This window comes from Capricornis sumatraensis, chromosome 10 (genome assembly GCF_032405125.1).
Source record: "Capricornis sumatraensis isolate serow.1 chromosome 10, serow.2, whole genome shotgun sequence".
Taxonomy (NCBI): domain Eukaryota; kingdom Metazoa; phylum Chordata; class Mammalia; order Artiodactyla; family Bovidae; genus Capricornis; species Capricornis sumatraensis.
This window is the reverse complement of record NC_091078.1, coordinates 31,502,227-31,520,115: the sequence shown is the minus strand read 5'-3', so window position 1 is coordinate 31,520,115 and position 17,889 is coordinate 31,502,227. Positions and strand designations below refer to the sequence as shown.

General features: G+C 54.3%; 1 protein-coding gene and 1 long non-coding RNA gene across 3 annotated transcripts; one reads left to right on the top strand and one right to left on the bottom strand.

Moving 5' to 3' along the window:
* The first annotated feature begins 4,361 nt into the window (after positions 1 to 4,361).
* Positions 4,362 to 10,218, top strand: LOC138087124 (uncharacterized). 2 transcript variants are annotated; one of them, XR_011145473.1, is made up of 4 exons: positions 4,362 to 5,052; positions 5,763 to 5,896; positions 8,098 to 8,267; positions 9,777 to 10,218. It is a non-coding gene; the product is annotated as an uncharacterized lncRNA (long non-coding RNA). The 2 variants fall into 2 exon arrangements; XR_011145472.1 differs by having other exon boundaries at positions 8,098 to 10,218.
* On the bottom strand, positions 7,894 to 16,913 carry RASGEF1A (RasGEF domain family member 1A). The gene is made up of 12 exons (XM_068982002.1): positions 16,716 to 16,913; positions 14,298 to 14,420; positions 12,253 to 12,390; positions 11,699 to 11,920; positions 11,076 to 11,150; positions 10,664 to 10,756; positions 10,124 to 10,226; positions 9,960 to 10,039; positions 9,081 to 9,272; positions 8,630 to 8,753; positions 8,154 to 8,226; positions 7,894 to 7,918 (listed from the first exon to the last, which is right to left on the bottom strand). The coding sequence occupies exons 1-12, from the start codon at positions 16,908 to 16,910 to the stop codon at positions 7,894 to 7,896; spliced, it is 1,443 nt and encodes a 480-aa protein (XP_068838103.1). The 5' UTR covers positions 16,911 to 16,913.
* Between the last annotated feature and the right edge of the window lie 976 nt (positions 16,914 to 17,889).

Genomic DNA, 17,889 nt, shown 5'->3' with positions numbered 1-17,889 from the left:
TATGTTAAGTTGATGGATTAATTTTCTGAAGCACCCTCGCACTCCTGGGGTGAACACCAGTCTGTCCTGATACATGACCCTTACACATTGCTGGATTCGGTTTACATGCATATGCAAGCATTTATTTGCATATCTGTATATATTTGTGTATGGGTGTTCATATATAAGTACTTTTTTCTGGTGTTTTTCATCTGTGTTCATGAATAAGATTGCCTATATATTGTACATCCTTTCTCATTCTTGGGCTTTTCTATAAAGGTTTTGCTCGCTTATAAACTAAGTTACAGGTGTTCCTTTGTACTCTATAGTTTCTAGACTGTAATTATTTCTTCCTTAGAATATTTGACAAAACTTCCTGAAAGCTACCTGGGCCTGAACCTTTCTACACAGGAAAATCTCTGATCATAAGCTCAATTTATTTAATGACTGTAGAACTGTTCAGATTTTCTGTTTCTTCTAGAGTCAGTTTTGATTGAGTTATTTTAGGTAAGGTGCTATTTGTAAGGAATTTATACATATAAACTTGAAATTTTAGATGAAACATACAAAGCTGTTTGCCATTTCCTCTTGTTATCTGTGTAATATGTCTGGGATCAATCATGATAATCTTTTTATTCTTGATATTGTTTATTTGTGCTTTTCGTTTTTCTTAAATAGTCTTACCAGATGTTGTCAAATTTTTCTCAGTCCTTCCAAATAACTGAACCCCTACCAGCCACATATGAGAGATCTCGTTGCTTCATATCATCCCCACAAATATTTTTAACATTTTAAATTCAGACTCTTTAATTTCTGTTGAATGTGTAGTTTTTTAATTTTGATTTTAGCTTATCATTAGGAAAATGATGTTGAGTATCTTTTCAGATGCATATTGGCCATTTGAATATCTTATTTGTGAAATTGCCTATTCCATTTTTCTGCCCTTTTTTCTTTCATGGGCTTTTTTTTTTTTTTAATTGATGTATAGGAGTTACTTCTGTACCGTGGATATGAGTCTTTTGTCAGATTTATATATTGTGGATATCTTCTGCCAGGCAGGGGACTGGTCTTCATTCTCTTGATGTTACCTGTTAATAAGCAGTTGTTAGTAATAAAGTCCAGTTTATCCGCTTTCTTTTATGGCTAGTGTCCAATTTTAAAAACCTTTGCCTACTCCAAAGTAAAGATTAAATGTTCATGTTTTCTTTTAAGTGCTTTATTGATTGCGTTTCATATTTAGATCTGTGATTCATATGGAAATAATTTTCATGTAGTAGAGTCAAGATTCATCCTTTAGAATTTCTTTTGGCGAAGGCATTATGCCAGACTCTATTTTAGTTTATAAATATCTTTATCTCATTTAAGAAATATTTTTGAAGGGTTTAGAATTCTAGGTTGAGAAATTTTTTAGCATTGTCAACTCTAATAATATATTCAGGGATTTGACCAGGAAAAGTGAGTTTACTCAGGAATAGCCAGAGGCATTGCATTTCAGAATAAGTGAACTACAGTGGGCCATAGGCAAATCAGAGAACAAGAAAAGGAAACTTGCTTCTATATGGTAAAATGGGGAATTGGGAGGAACTGTATTAACCGAAACGTTCATTGGAGGAAGCTGGGAGTTCATTCTAGTTGGTGGGCTTCTGTACTTGCTGAAGAAAAAGAGAAGTTTTCTTTCTTCCTAGTTGGTGATAGAGCAGGCAGCACCTTCCTGTAATGGAGATGTTTGCTGCCTTTCTTGCTGTTTGAAGTAATTGATGATGCGTAGCTGGGTATGAGAACTCCCCCTCCTGGCCTGTTCCAACTCTAGCTGAGGTTTCTTTAATTCCACAGCACACTGATGTTATGATTCCACTGTCTTCTGCCTTCAGTTATTTCTGTTGTGAAATAAGCTATCAGCTTAACAGTTGATATGCCATTAAAGGTAATCAACCTTTTTTCCCTCTGGCTGTCTTTAAAATCTCTTCTTTGTCTCCATTCTGAATCACTATGATATGTCTGTATGCAGATTTTATTTTTTTCTTTCTGATCCTGCTTGAGAGTCTTTGGGCTAATTGGATTGTCTTTGAAAGATTCTCAGCTATTACATTTTCATTGTCTCTGCCTCATTCTTTTTCCTTCTGTAACTCTAATAACATATGTTACATCTGTTTCATATTTTACAACCTTTGCCTTTCTGTGTTACATTCCAGTTATTTATCCAGGATTTTGTCCAAGTATATTTGGACAAAAAAGAGCATCTGTATAAGTAGGTAATTTATACAGAATTTATCCAAATAGAGCATCTAGAAATGAAAAATTTATAATCTAGTAGGTGGATTTAATGGTATATTAGACACAGCTAAGGAGAGACTTTTCCAACTAGAATATAGACCAGAACTTTTGCTTCCACTGGGTAACTTAGGGACAATACCAGCTCAGGGCCATGTTAAACTAAATTCTGAGCTTGAAGTTTTTTTGGCCAGTGTGATTTGTGCTGTAAAACTTTGTGAAACTCACTGATTTGTGGTTGTCAATTATCAGGGGTAAATTCTCCCCATTCCCATGGAGTGCTGAGGTCAAAACAGGCAGTCTTCCTTAGCATCTTGGTGGGATTGGAATAGGAGTGTTTTATTTCAAGTTCACTGTTATGCTGAGGGGTGGCTCTTTGATATGTCAGCTTTATGGGCTAAGATTTCCTATTGACCCTTCTTGAGCAAGCTCTGGACTTTCTTCTCTGACACCCTTGTGGACTGAAAATTAAAGCTATGACTTTCTGCCTTTACTTGGATGTTAAAGTTTTGCATAGGTTTATCAGTCAATTTCAGTAGGTGAGCATTTAAACACTCATCTCACACGCTAGCAAAGTAATGCTCAAAATTCTCCAAGCTAGGCTTCAACAGTACGTGAATCATGAACTTCTAGATGTTCAAGCTGGAGTTAGAAAAGGCAGAGAAACCAGAGATCAAATTGCTAACGTCATCAAAAAAGCAAGAGAGTTCCAGAAAAACATCTACTTCTGCTTTATTGACTATGCCAAAGCCTTTGACTGTGTGGATCACAATAAACTGTGGAAAATTCTGAAAGAGATGGGAATACCAGACCACCTAACCTGCCTCTTGAGAAATCTGTATGCAGGTCAGGAAGCAACAGTTAGAACTGGACATGGAACAACAGACTGGTTCCAGATCGGGAAAGGAGTACATCAAGGCTGTATATTATCACTCTGCTTCTTTAATGTATATGCAGAGTACATCATGACAGATGCTGGGCTGGATGAAGCACAAGCTGGAATCAGGATTGCAGGGAGAAATATCAATAACCTCAGATACGCAGATGATCCCACCCTTACAGCAGAAAGCGAAGAACTAAAGAGCCTCTTGAGGAGGGTGTAAGAGAAGAGTGAAAAAGCTGGCTTAAAACTCAACATTCAGAAAACGAAGATCATGGCATCCGATCCCATCACTTCATGGCAAATAGATGGGGAAACAGTGACAGATTTTTTTCTTGGACTCCAAAATCACTGCAGATGGTGACTATAGCCATGAAATTAAAAGACGCTTGCTCCTTGGAAGAAAAGTTATAACCAACCTAGACATCATATTAAAAATCAGAGATACATTACTTTACCAACAAAGGTCTGTCTAGTCAAAGCTATGATTTTTCGAGTAGTCATAAATGGATATGAGAGTTAGACTATAAAGAAAGCTGAGCACAGAAGAATTGATGCTTTTGAACTGTGGTGTTGGAGAAGACTCTTGAGAGTCCCTTGGACTGCAAGGAGATCCAACCAGTCCATTCTAAAGGAAGTCAGTCCTGAATATTCACTGGAAGGACTGATGCTGAAGCTGAAACTCCCAATACTTTGGCCACCTGATGTGAAGAACCAACTCATTTGAAAAGACCCTAACGCTCAGAAAGATTGAAGGTTGGAGGAGAAGGGGATGACGGAGGATGAGATGGTTGGATGGCATCACCAACTCAATGGACATGAGTTTGAGTAAACTCTGGGAGTTGGTGATAGACAAGCAGGCCTGGCGTGCTGCGGTCTGTGTGGTTGCAGAGTCAAATACAACTGAGCGACTGAACTGAACTGAAGCATTTAAGTCTTTCATGCTGTCAGAAAAGGGCAAGTGCTTAACTCATATTCTTTTTTCTCGCATTTTTTAAATGGAGGATTTGTTGTTGTCAGTTCTAAGTCATGTCTTACTCTTTGCAACTCTTGGAAGCAAGCTTCTCTGTCCATGGGATTTCCTAGGCAAGGGTACTGGAGTGGGTTGCCAATTCCTTCTCCAAGGGATCTTCCTAGACCAGGGATTGAACCTGCATCTCCTGCATTGGCAGGCAGATTCTTTACCACTGAGTCACCAGGGTAGCCCTAATTGGATAATTACTTTATAATGTTGTGTCATTGTTTTTGCTGTACAACAGAATGAATCGGCTATCTGTATACATGTGTCCCCTCGTCCTTTATCCTCCCTCCTGCCCACCCCCACGCCAGCCCTCTAGGTCACCGCAGAGCACTGAGCTCTCTCCCTCTGCTACACAGTCGCTTCCCACGAGCTATCTGCTAAACACAAGGCAGTGTACACATCCCAGTGCTGCTCTCTCAAGTCGCCCCACCCTCTGCTCTCCCTGCTGTGTCCACAGCTCTGCTCTCTGTGTCACACTTGCACATTTGCCCACGAGTACCATTTCTCTAGATTCCATATATATGTGTGAATATACAATATTTCTTTTTCTGACTGACTTCACTCTGTATGGTAAACTCTAGGTTCATCCACATAACTAACTACAAATGACCCCAATATTGTTCCTTTTTATGGCTGAGTGATATTCCATTGTATATATGTACCACAACTTCGTTATGCATCTGTTGATGGATATTTTCTTTTATTCTTGACAACATTGTTCCCTTAACATTTTTGCTGAAGATCCATACCTGAGTCTCCCATTGTTGCCCCTGCTGGGTGGGGACCAACACCTTCAGAAACACTGCCTGGAGGGCACCGCCCCATGTGTGAAGGACAGTGCCGTGGCTTGCCAAGCCAGCTCGCCTGCCACTCCCAGCTCAAGCTCCAAGATGCAGACCAGGTGAGGTGCTGCTCCTTCTTCAGGGAAGGTATGTAGTAACTTCCAAGACTAACTATACCAAGAAAGTAAGGATGCTGTTGAGTGGAAAGACCTAAAAAGTGTTTTCATTGATCCAAAACTCACTTAGGAGTCCTCACAGGGGTCCTCATTTGCTCCACAAACACCCGAGCCCCTATTGCATGCTGTCCATTCCACAAGGCACTTGGAGGGGCAGCAGGTGACGAGGGCCCCCAGGCCTTGCCTCTCTCCAGTACGGTGGCCACTAGCTATTCAAGTGTAAATAAGTCAGAGTTCTGTTCCTCTTGCACTGGCCACATTTCGGTGCCAGTCCCTCGGCACACCTGGTGACCACTATACTGGTGGATGATGACGCAGCACAGCATCCCCCTCAGCACAGACAGGTTTCTGCAGGCAGCGCTCTCTAATGGGCTGAGCTGGCTCTGTCCCGCCTAGCACAGACAGGTTTCTGCGGGCAGCGCTCTCTAATGGGCTGAGCTGGCTCTGTCCCGCCTAGCACAGAAAGGTTTCTGTGGGCAGCGCTCTCTAATGGGCTGGCTCTGAGGAGCAGTGTCAGGTCTGCAGAGCTGACCTCGTCCAGCCTGGGCACCTGACACGTTGGCCGTGAGACATTCCAGACAAAGGCAGCCTCTCACTTCTTTTCCTTCAGTTCCACAAGCTCTTGTGTGCCCCTCAACAACTCTCTCTTCTAGTGCTGAAACAGAAGAACCGCAACGGAGAAGCACATCGGCCAGCGCACCCCAGCCCCCAGAGAGACCCCCAGAGCCCAGGGACACCAAAGGTTCCTGTCCGCCCCGCAGTAAAGGAACCTCGGCAGTCGTTGAAGGTAGGCCCTGAACTTATATGACCGCATAATTCATGGCTGCTAGTGATATCCTTCCTGGATCTGTCTTTGAGGAAAGCAGGAGAGAACCTGCCTCTTGTACAATTTTTTCTTGTTTTGCATTATTTGAAAAGCCCTTTGTCAGAATATGGAGGTGAGATGAAAGGCCGTGGTGGCCCTGGCATCTCATCCTCCCTTCTGGCCAGGCACCCCTGTGCCTCCTGCCAGCATCAGAGCCACCATCCTCACAGCCACACACAGAGAACAGGCAAACGAGGGGAGCAACATGTTGTTTTATTGATGCAAGTACGTCCAGTCACACCAATAGCTGACATCCTGCATTATGGTACAGCTTGATACTCAGAGTTCATCTCGAAATACCAAAACATCAGAGTTAGGGTATGTATCAAATTGGAAAAACCAAATAGCAAATGTAGACACTGTGGCAGGTCGGCACTAGAACTGATAACCCAGTGAAGTGCACACTGATGTGGAAGCTCCTTAACACGTGGACAAAAAAGGTTCCAACATTGTATTCCAAATATAGACTCTCAAGTTTTAAACCTTTATCTCAAATACATAAAGCAGTATGTATTATCAGTATACAGTATGTACTATCGAGAACATCTGAAAAGTGCAAAAACACTGTGACAATACAGTGTGAATATCCTCGCTCCACCCGGGGCTGAGGGCAGCATCAGCAGCAGATCACAAAGCCACCTCCCCCTGAGGCGGCGGCGTCACATCTCCAGGCTCTCCCAGGAGTTCTGGGAATTGGCAAAACAGATCCATCCTCACCCAGGCCTCCCAGCTGGAGGCTCTGACGCCAGCCATGTAGGGGGAGAGAGGGTGAGTAGTTCGAGGTCTGCTTGGGTGGAATGAAAGCCCGCCAAGAGGGAGACAGTCAGCGTGGACTGCCCACTTCTGGCCTTGGAGGGAGCAGGGCTGTCGTGGTCCCACGGCCAGGAAGTCAGACAGAAAATGGAGCGCATGCCTCGAGTCCTGGTGTGGAAACAACTCCAAATGTCGGGCAGGCGTATGTGCATGGGCTCCGGCAGATATGGGCCTGGCTACCTTTGGGTTCAGTTCCACTAGGGGTGCCCCCCAGCCCAGAGGGAAGGAGGGTACTGATTTGTAAATTGCTTCTTTTCACTTTGTACTTGGACTTCAAGGTGGCTTTCAGTGTCCCCTTCCTTCACTGTACTGTGTTTTCACTTCATTACGGCTAAGCGTGTCAAAGTGACAGCCTGGAAAACTGACAATTCCATGATTCCCCTCCTTACGTTATTTGAGATTTTCTCTTTTCCTAAAATGTAGTTGAGTGATTTGCCAGACATATTCCAACAGAAAATACGCTGCCAGGTATCCCCCTTCCCTCCCCACTGACCCCGATAAATCCCTGATAAAGGAAAATGAAAATGTAAACTTTGGAAAGCCCATGTTCAAGGTGCACTTCTAGAAATAAGCAAATGAGACCCCCCACCCCCGGCCACCCGAGCCCTTCCTGCCGGACCCTCGCAGGCCTGGGCACTGAGGGCAGCACTTTCCCGGCGCCTCCAGCGGCCCAGCTGCGGGCGAGACCGGCCTCCAGTACCCTCTAAGGCACTAACCCCGACATCTGGCTGGAAAGGAGGCAGGGCTCACGTTGGTTTTGGTTGGGTTTTTTAAAATATTTTTTTGTAAGATGTTAATAATCAAAAGTAGAAAATAAAAATCTACATTTCATTAGAATAAGATGTTATCATGGACACCATCTCCCATGATACTCTTTCCCCACCCCTCCCCAAAGCAGGGCCCTGCCCTGTTATTTAAAGTAAACAAAAGAACTTTGTTAAGTGCCAAAGGTTGATGCATGAAATAATTATTTTTTTCTTCATAAAAGTTATGTACAAAATGGACCCCAACCAGTGAGGCCTCCTCATCTCAACCCATATCAATCAAGATTAAAACTCAGTACATAAGTGTGCTTCATCCAGCGTCTGCAGGCCGCATCCGTGCCTTCAGGCTCTGTTAAGGAGAGTGGTCCTAAAGGTGGGCAGGGAATGGGGAAATGGTCAGGCGGCCGCAGGCCCTTCCCCCGGGCAGGCCTGTGCAACTAGGGGAGGTCTGGCTGCCAGGAACCGGCCATGGAGGGAGGATCAGGGAAATTCAAACCCCAGGTCCTCAGGGATGCTGCCTCACCTCATCCTTTCCCTTCCTTATAGACTCGGGCATGGGGGTTGGTCGTGGGGTCCCGAGACTGCTCCTGGAGTTCTCCTACCTGAGGGTCTTCCAGCTGTCCTTTTCCATGTGGTTTTCTGGACCTTCACTTTCAAAGGAGGCGATGAAGAGAGCTGAGAGACAAGAAGACCCTCAGAAGCCATGTCTACACACGGTCAGTCTGCCCCCAACACACATACCCTTCTCAAACTCTCCCTTCCAGGGTGGAGTGAGGCCCAGGAAGGAACTCCCAGACCAAGAAGGCAGTGATGTCTGGCCCGGGATGGTCCCCAGGGGTCTGCTGTGTGGGGCCCCCAGCTGCCTGGGGACTCTTGAGACTTCTCTGGTTCCGCAGCGCTGACCCAGCCCCATCCTGGCTCTCAGGAGCCCGATCTCTTCTTGTCCTTCATCTCCCATCTGCTCGCATCCCACCCTCATGCACTCTCCCGAGAGCTGAGTGTCCCCCGTGTAGCATGGGAATAACCACCCCATGTCAGAATGACTTTTACAGTGTGTACCTGGGCAGGGGGTGCTCACCTTCTTCGCTGTAGATGGGAGCCGTCAGCAGGTAACTCTGAATCTTCTTATCCTTCTCGAAGGGACACTCCACCTGTGTCCATGTCATGAACTCATGGATCTGCCTGGAGATCTCCCAAAATTTCTGAAGGGTCAGAAGATTTGTCACTGTAAGCTTGAAAACCTTGGTTAGGGAAGGGGACGTAGGCTCTGCTTTCAGCCTGCTGCTCGCCCTCTTGGTCCCAGCGAGACAGGGCAGCAGCCCTACAGAGCCAGCTCGGACCCCAGAAGGGCCCACGCACAGCACAGCACCGCCAACCAGAACACACCCTGACCTCACTCTCCGGGGTCCTTGTGTTGCCGAGCTGTGTAACCAGTTCACCCACCCAGAGCTAGGGCCACTGCACACCCGGAGGTCACTTGGCAGCCATGACCCTCCCTGGGTAGGGACGGGGCACAGGGCTGAGCTAACCTTGAAGTTAATGTGTCCATTGGGCAGGTGGTTGGTGTGGATTTTGTGAAGGAAGTAGATGTCCTTGACGAAAAGGTTGAACACGGGGATGACGATCTTCTCCCGGCTGCTGTTGGCCGTCTGGGACCTCTGCGTGGCCCCCTGCAGGGCTGTCCGGTAGTTGCAGAAATTGCTGGACGGGTCCATGTGGTGCTGTGGGCAGACGGGAGGATGTGGAGGGCACTGCACCCCCATAGCCCTCAGACCTGCTCAGGACACCCTCTGCAGGAAGCAGCTCTGGGCAGCCCGTCGTTTCCAGGAGTGAGCACAGCGGGGGAGGCGCAGAGGGCACCGGGCTGTGCACCAGGCCAGGCCTTTGGTTTAGGGTCCGAGCATCAAAGGAAGAGCTGGAGAGAAGTCTCAGCAGCTCGCTCACACCTCTTCCTTCCCTCCTGAGTATGCGTCTTAACCTCCTTCAAAACCTTCCTCTGCCCTTTCGCAGAGGCCGACAGCCCCAAATCTGACCAGCTCCACAAACTCTTACAAAACTGGATTCTGTGATCAGGTACATCTGGTCAAGGCTGCACACTCACTGGCCAGCCCCTGGGCCACCCAGATGAGCCAGGACCTTGGGAACAGGCCAGTCCGCTTGGTCAGCCTTGCCCAGCCTGAGGCTATCGGCCTGCCTTTGCCAAACCCCTACTAATCTCTCCCCAGAATTCTGCTTTAGGCAGTGCCGGTTCTGACTGAAGTCCCGAAGCCGAGGATGCGTGGGCCGCCCGCCTCCCGGGGGCAGCGCGGCCAGGCCTGCTGACACGCCCGACACCGGACAGCACTCGGGGCAGCACGTCCTCACGGGCTGAAGCACGATGGGAGCCCCCTCCTGAGGCTGACACCTACCTCTAAGACGTCGAACTTTGCCGTCTTGACCTTGGACCACGTTTTCTTCAGCCTCGCCACGGGACTGAGGTTCATGCCAGCTGCAGGGAGTGACAGGCAGGGTGAGGGCCGGGGGAGGCGGGCCCCGCAGCACTAGAGGGGGACCCTGGGGGCCGCACACTCACAGATGATGGCCATCATGGAGTTGAAGTTGCCGATGTTGAAGCACTCTCGGGCCACGTCAATGAAGAACTCCAGCATGCGGGTCCGGTGCTTCTTCTTCACTACCTGGAGGGCGGCCAGACCACTCAGCCTGGGCCCCACTGGGGGTCGTCCCCTCCAGCCCCAGCCCCTGAAGGGCAACCTGATGGGGAGCTGCCTGTGCCCACAGAGGCTGTGGGACCGGGTTGAGGGGACATGCCCAGGCTGCAGAGGCAGGAGATGAGGCCGTGGTGGTTTGCTGCTGGGCCAAGGGGCAGGAGGGCAGGCAGAGGGGACCATGCTGGGCACAACAGGGTGCTTCCACAGTGGGTCACTGTTGTAATTTAAGTCATCGCTTTGGGGCGGGGGCGGGGGTGTGATACTTCCAAGGCCTTGGCAATAAAAGTTTCCTGACTCCACTTACAAAGTTTCATCCTCTGTGGGGAAGGGGAGGCAGAGCCGCAGGGGACACCGTGGGGTCAGGAGGAGACTGCGCCCCACTGGGGCCGCCGTGCAGCACTCACCCGGCACACCTCGGTGGCCACCAGCATGCTGAGGCAGTTGAACCAGTTGTCATAGGCCTCCAGGCTGTAGGTCTTGGTCATGTCCCCTCGGCACTGCAGGGACATGGCAGGTCAGAGGGAGCCCAAGGACCCTGCCTGTGGGTGCTGCTTCACCCCACCCCGAGAACCAAGGAGCCGGGAGAGGAGACTGTGAAAGCAGGGAGGGGAGGGGGGTCCTGCTGGGCGGGCCCCCAGGGGATCCCTCCAAGCCCTGCAGGGATCAGCTTGGAGGCCTCTGGGAACACAGCCCCCCGCCCAGCATACATCAGCCTGCATGGCCGTCGTCCACCCCTGGAGCAGGTGCCAGGAGACCAGACCCACGCGCGTCAGCTGTGAGCCCCACCTCCAGAGACCCTCAGCCCTCAGCCCTCACCCTGTGCTTGTCCCGGGAGTCCGTGTGGCTGACAATCTGCATCAGGTCCTCGGGGTGGATGCTGCCGACTCTCTCCTGGGGCAGCAGGGAGACAGCACAGGAGGGGTGACCATCTGCCCTCCTCAGGGCAGCCCCACCCTCAGCGCACAGAGTGTGTCCAGAGCAGCAGTCAGGACCTCCCTGCCTGGGTGGGCACCACAGCCACGGCCCTTCCTCAGAGCGCCCAGTGGACAGGGCCCCCAGAAGTACCCCAGGGGTCTGGAAGGCCCCCCTGGGAGCAGGGGGACAGGACTGTGTGCAGAAGCCTCAGGGTCACGGCTGCTACATGCAGGGTGCCTGCCCAGCCCAGGGCGCAGGCAGGACTAGGGGACCAGAGCCGGTGGGAGGAGCCCTGCCCCTGGAAGCCCCTGCCATGAACACGGGGCTGCCGTGATCTGGGGAACCAGCTGCTCAAGTGGGCACACGCCTGCCAGAGGCAGTGGTCAAAGCTGCCATGCGGGCTTCCCCCAACACCCCAGTCTGACCAGCAGGGGAGACCCTGCCGCACCCTGTGGGGGCTGGTGAGAGGATGAGCATCTGAGTGCCCCCCAGCCCTGCACTAGAAGGGTGTCCACCACACTAACCAGCTCGATATGTGTCAGCTGCTGGGCCAGCACCAGGGGGTCGCAGCACACGCCCAGGATGTCCTTCTGAGCAGCGGGAGGCTTGGCCTTGAGGACGGGCCCTTTGTCCATGGCCGGTGAGCGGAGCTTCTCCCGCAGCTCCTGAAGCTGGCTCCGGGCAGCCAGGGACAGCAGCAGGCTCTGCGTCATCTGGGCGATGGCCTTCTTCACAGTGCCGTTCTCCTGAGGGGCGGGGGTGGAGAAGGCGCTGTCGTGGGCTGGAGGGACCTCCTGGAGGTACCCAGCTCATCTCCGGGGACCTACCTCTCACTAGGCACCCACCCACATGGCAGGAGGAGGGGGCCTGGGACCATTCCCACTCTAGCCACAGGGTGTTCATGTGCAGAGGATGCCGAGGGCAGGCCTGTGTGTTGCTGGCCAGCTGAGCTGCCCTCATGGGGGTGAGAGGCAAATAGGGCCGCCCGGCAGCCCTCTTCAGGAGAGTGACTGCCAAGGGGACCATGTAGAGAGCTCCCCAGACAAGGCACCCTGCCAGGGTCTGAGAGGGACCTCACCTCATCACACTGGGTGACCCGATGGGTGATGGCCTTCAACTCAGCCATGGCCTTCTCGTCCTGGAAGTCAAAGGGGAAGGCCTCCGTCCACTCCTTAAGCAGCTGCACGATCTTGGCTGAGAAGGACTTCAGCTTGGCCTGGGTCAGGGCAGGTACAGTGAGGTCTGTGGCCCCCCCACCCATCCTCAAAGGACCTGCGTCCCCTGCCCCGACACTGGGCTGAGGGCTACCGGGTAGGGACAGACCCCCGCTGCCTTCGTCCACCTGCGGTTCTGTCTTTCCCTGCTTCACTTTCCATTCCCCTGACGCCAGCTCTCTTCTTCACTTAAATTCATTTTCAAAAGACCACCATGACATAGAAAACTAGTCTCATTTGCTGTAATTAGAAGTTACCCATAAAAAACACGATGAAGGGCCTCCCTGATGGCTCAGTGGTAAAGAACTGGCCTACCAGTGGAGAAGACACAGGTTCGATCCCTGATGCAGGAAGATCCCACACGCCACAGAGCAGCTAAGCCCATGCACCACTACTCCTGGGCCTGTTCTCCAGGGCCTGGGAGCCACAGCTATTGAGCCCGCACACCCTAGAACCCGCGCTGCACACGGGAGAAGCCGCCACAATAAGAAGCCCACCCTCTACAACTAGAGAGTAGCCCCCACTCGCCATAACTAGGAAAAAACCCTCAGCAATGAAGATCCAGCGCAGCCAAAACAAAAGTATTTTAAAAAAATGAGGAAAAGCAAGCAAAATTATGAATGTTAAGCAGGAAACTGCCTTCTCTCCGTGAAAAGCAGGTTGGCAAGTGCCAGGAAGGACTGCAGACACCCCAGGCGTCCTCTCCCCAGGTCCACACGCATACACAGCTCAAGAAGAGGGTACAGGATGCTCGGTGCCGGCCCCGCTCAGGTTCCCCAAACCCTTCCTGGGCCCACCTTGGCTCCTGCCTGCCCCTGACCCGCCCCCTGTGCCTACCTGGACCATCCTGGCCCTGCCTGCCCTCGGGGCCTGGCCCCCTCATGACCCCACTGCCCACCCCCACACCTGCCTGCCCCCGGCCACCCATGCCTGTCTTATTTAGCCCACTGATTCCACCCTCGCCCCCTGCCCAGGCCCTGGTTAGGTCATGGCAGTCACGGCACCTCAGGAGGCCCTGCTGACAACCCCCAGGTGCCTGCTGCACCCACACTCAGCAGAACAGGAGGCCTGCATTCCCTCCTCAGAGGCCCCGCCCTGCACGTCACCCCAGACAAGGCTGGCAGACTCGCCCCAGGCTCCTCTCAGGCCTCTGCTGACCCCTTGCTGACCCTCAACCTCAAATTCCATCTCCCACTCACTCTGTTCTGGCTGTTTTCCACCCATGCCTTCAGGAACCCTTCCTGGTGCCCACACTGCAGTCTCTGCCCGTCCCGCTCCCAGCCCAGCAACCCCGAGACAGACCCCCGAGGGGACACTCGGAAGAGCCTTCACTGCAAACCTCCGGTGGCAGGAGGCCCGGCCAGGTGGAGGGACAGGTCATTGGGAACAGGCCCTGCCGGCTTTTTGCCAGTCTGCCTGCCAGCCCCTGCCCCAGGGCCTCAGGGATAAGCTGTGATTTCGTAATCATCCTGACCACCCAAAGCCTGACTCGGTCAGGAGACGTGACTGTGACAGACACCCCTATCTGCGCCACTGCAAACTCCAGCCTGCAGGTGCCGCGCCTACCCTCCTTAGAGGGGGCGGTGACTCAGGAGGTGAGCCGGCCTTCTCCACAAGCTGAGCCGGACTCTCCCTCTGGGGTCCTGGCCTGGAGCAGGAGAGCCGTCCACTGTGGTCCTCCACCGGGTGCGGGCACCCACCAGCGGCAGTCCCTCCAGCACCCGGGGAGTGTACTCCACGTGCACCCCTGCAGACCCCTAGGAAGCCCAGCTCCAGCGATGCCAGGAGGCCAGACAGGCAGACCTGCCCCCAACAGGAAGGGCACCTGGCCGGCTCAGCCAGGCCCCATCCTGAGCCAGCTTCTTGCCCAAGCGTGAGCAAGATGGGCACCGTCAGGAGCTCATTTTACCTTCTCGGACCCAGCCTCCAGCTGCTGCCTCTGCTCCACGCAGAGCTGCCCCACGCGGGCCAGCAGGTCATGAGGGGGGATGAAGACCCGGGAGCTCAGGAGAAACGTGAAGATGTACGTCCTCTGAAGACAGAGATAGAGAGAGTGACGAGGGAGTCAGGCCCGGTGTGGTCCCCAGGGGTGGCGCGGCCGACCCTGCCCCATGGCCCAGCCGCCCCCTAGACCCAGCACAGGCTGCATAGCTCAGCTCACCTTGAATGCCCTTCCTCGTCCTCACTGCTCCCCAATTCTGCCCACCAGGCACGGCACAGACAAAACCCGACTTGGCAGCAGCTCTCCGCCACCTCCCCTGATGAGCTCAGCTCCCAGTGCTCTTACTCTGCTGGGAGGCTTCCCTACCCACTGCCCAACCCCACGCTGGGAACTAAATCCGAACGTGCATGTTGGGGGGACCCTCCGGACCTGGGTGGGCCTGCTGCCCAGGCCACAGTGCTCCCTGGGTCAGGCGCCAAGGGATGCTCCGTGGCCAGTGAGGCAGGGCCTGGGTGGTGGGGGGTCTGTGGGGGTCTTGTCTGTGGGGCAGGGCAGGCTCTCCTTGGCCCCAGGATCCCACATCAGAAACTGCTGCAAGCCTCGGTCACCAGTCAGCTGCGGGGCTCGCCCCCACCTGCCACACCAGGACCCCCGGTCCCACGCCCATGCGTCCTTGTCACCGGGCTGTGGTGCGGGCTGAGGGGTGCTCGTGGACTGAGAGGCGGCAGGACCCAGGGCTCTCAGAAGCTTTTGTCTGATGTGGATTCTGCCAGGCCCCTGCCTGCAGACAGGGTGGACTTGGGGGTGGGGAGGCTGCTTGGGGCTCTCCCGGGGACTCTAGTCAGACAGTAATCCACCCTCACCTGGTTGCTGCAGGCTGAGGGGCCCGGGAGCCTCCGCCCCAACTCTAGGCCCAAAGAAGCAGGTCTCCCTTGCTCCAGCCTAATGCCAGCCGGGCCGTGTGTGCTGGGTGTGCAGTTCCTGGAACCAGGCTCCACCCTCAGGCCCTCATGGTCCCCACACAGCCTTCAGAGGCCACGGGGAGAGGCGGTTTCCCTGGAGTAGCAGAGGATCCTCTACCAGCAACCCCCCCTTCCCCCATCACCTCCACTCCCGACAACTGCAAACTGCCCACTTCCTGTCCCCAGGCTATGCAGCACGCAGACTCTAGGGTCCCAGCTGGTCAGCGTGAGACCCTCAAGGACCCCTTCGAAGCAGAAGGGTTTGAATGTGAAGAAAGCCGCCCGGCGGCCACATCTGGGAGCTCTTAGCCCAGGGCAGAGGAGCGCCCAGAGCAGGAGCTGGCGTCTCCGAGGGGTCTGCAGGGCAGGGGCGTGAGGAGAAGGCAGGGAGCCCAGGTGCTCACCGGAGAGACCCCATTCTGCCACCACCTGCCCTTTGCTCTCCCCTGGGGCTCAGGCTGGGACCCTGGGGCACAGTATTTTGGGGACAACACAGGAGGAGCTGGCTGAAGAGGCTCCTCTGGGACAGGCTGAGAGGGGAGCCTCCCCCTACGTGGACACAAGGCCACTGTGGCACAGACCAGCATGGGGCTTGGAGGTCCCCACCCCTGGGGGCTGCAGCCCTGCTCCAGGTGTCTTCAGGGCCTGGGGTCCCCTCTTCCTGGCTCTGCCGCCCAGAACCTCGGCTGCCATGCCTGCACCCCCAACAGAGGCCCCAGCCGGGCGAGAGGATGGATGGGGTGGATGGATGGATAGACAGAGGTGTGGATAGAAGCCCGGGAGGGAGGGAGGCAGCCTGGCAGGTGAGGGTGGGCCAGGAAGCCGGGAAGCCCAGCTGGAGGGCGGAGGGGCGGCTGCTCCCCACCCTCCCTCGCAGCCCCATGTGTGACGCGGCCCCTAGGACGGAGGGGCGCCTGGAGAGCGAGCCAGGAGCAAGCCCACTCCGCCATGAGTGGTCACTACCGGCGGCAGAAGGGAAGCCACACACGACAGGGGACACTCTCACGCTTCCAAGAACTTGCTAACGTCATCTGGAGTGACGGGGAGGCCTGGGGCTGCCCTGCCCGCATGGGCAGGTGCCCCGGGGTCTGTAGGCGGCCAGAGTGGAAGTCATTCTGAAGCATGGCGGCTCGGGTACAAAGTCAGCTTCCCAGCTCAGAGATAGGCCCCATGCTGGGTGGACCCTCCCCAGAACCCCGCAGCACTGGCCTGCCCCTGAGCCTCCTCTTCTCCCCCAGGGCCACCTCCTACTCGCCTGGGGGCAGTAGGGGCAGAGACGGGCGGGGCAGGAGAGCAGGGGAGGGGAGGGCAGGGCTCCCGGCTGCCCTGCGCCGCCCCCCGCGGCTCCGTCCACTCTGACCCGGCCTCCCTCCCCAGCCCAGCCTCCCTCCCCGGCCGTCCCCGTCGGTCACCAGGCACTCACGTCAGGGTAATAGTCCACTGTGGGGACCAGGTGCTCCATCAGGGCCTCCAGGGACCCTGAGATGAGACGTCCATCTTGGAAGATGAGGTCCCCAGAGCCGCCGGCCCCACCGCCTCGCTCCCCCATGCCGGGCTGCCCCTGTCCACTACAGCTGGGCCCGAGGATGCTGGAGAAGACCACGGACGTCTGGGGCATAGTTTCCTGGGAGGAAGGAATGGGACGGTCAGACATCAAAGACTCCTCCGCCCGGCCCTCCTTCCCGGCCAGCCGCAGGGAGGGCCTCAGCCCCAGCAGGGCTGGGAGGGGGTCATCAGATGTCAGCGCAGGCAGAGGACAGGCTCCTCAGTGGCCCTGAAGCCACCGATCAAGATGTCTGATAAGCATTTCCTCAGCATCTGCTCTGTGCATACCAGGCCTCATTCCAGCGACCTGGACACACAGCACTCTGCCTCCTGGGGTTCCGTCCCAGCAGAAAAGCCAAACCATGGAGAAGAAGTAAAAACAGCACCAAGGGAACACCAAGTGTATAGGGGGGGCCGCGGCAGCTGCAGGGAGGTGGCCCTGAGGCAGGCTGAGCATGAGCTGCACGGCTTCCGGCATAAAAGAGGGATGTTCCAGGTACAAGGCACAGCCGGTGCCGAGGTCCTGAGGCCAGGGCGCAGGAGGGGGATCAGCAGGAGAGTAGTCTGGGGAGTGACCAGCCTGACTGTATACACTGGTGGCCCAGGGTACAGCCAGGGAGTGATCCAGGAGGCGTGGGTGCTCCGGGCACAGGAGTGACCTGACTCAGGGGGAGCGTCACTGTGGCCACCGTGTGGAGACCAGTGAGGGAGAGATCTGAAAACCAACTGGTCTGGGCTTTGCCATAACAAGACCCTGGAAGAGATGGCTGAGGTCAGGTGACAGAAGAGTGGGGCAGGGTCGGCTCTGGACACTGGGATGGATGGTCTTTGACCTGAGCCACTGACCGGCATGGGGGAGGGCTCTGAGGGTGCGGTCTGGGGAAAGACCTGGAACTTGCTTTGGACTCGCTGGATCTGAAATGCCTGTTAGATGCAGGTGTTGGGCAGCAGTCTGGGGTTCAGTGTGACGGTTGAGGGTAACCCCTCGCACGGCAGCCAGGCTCTGCTGGAGGCTCTCCTGAGGCCTGGGACACTCTGCAGCCCTCTGTGCC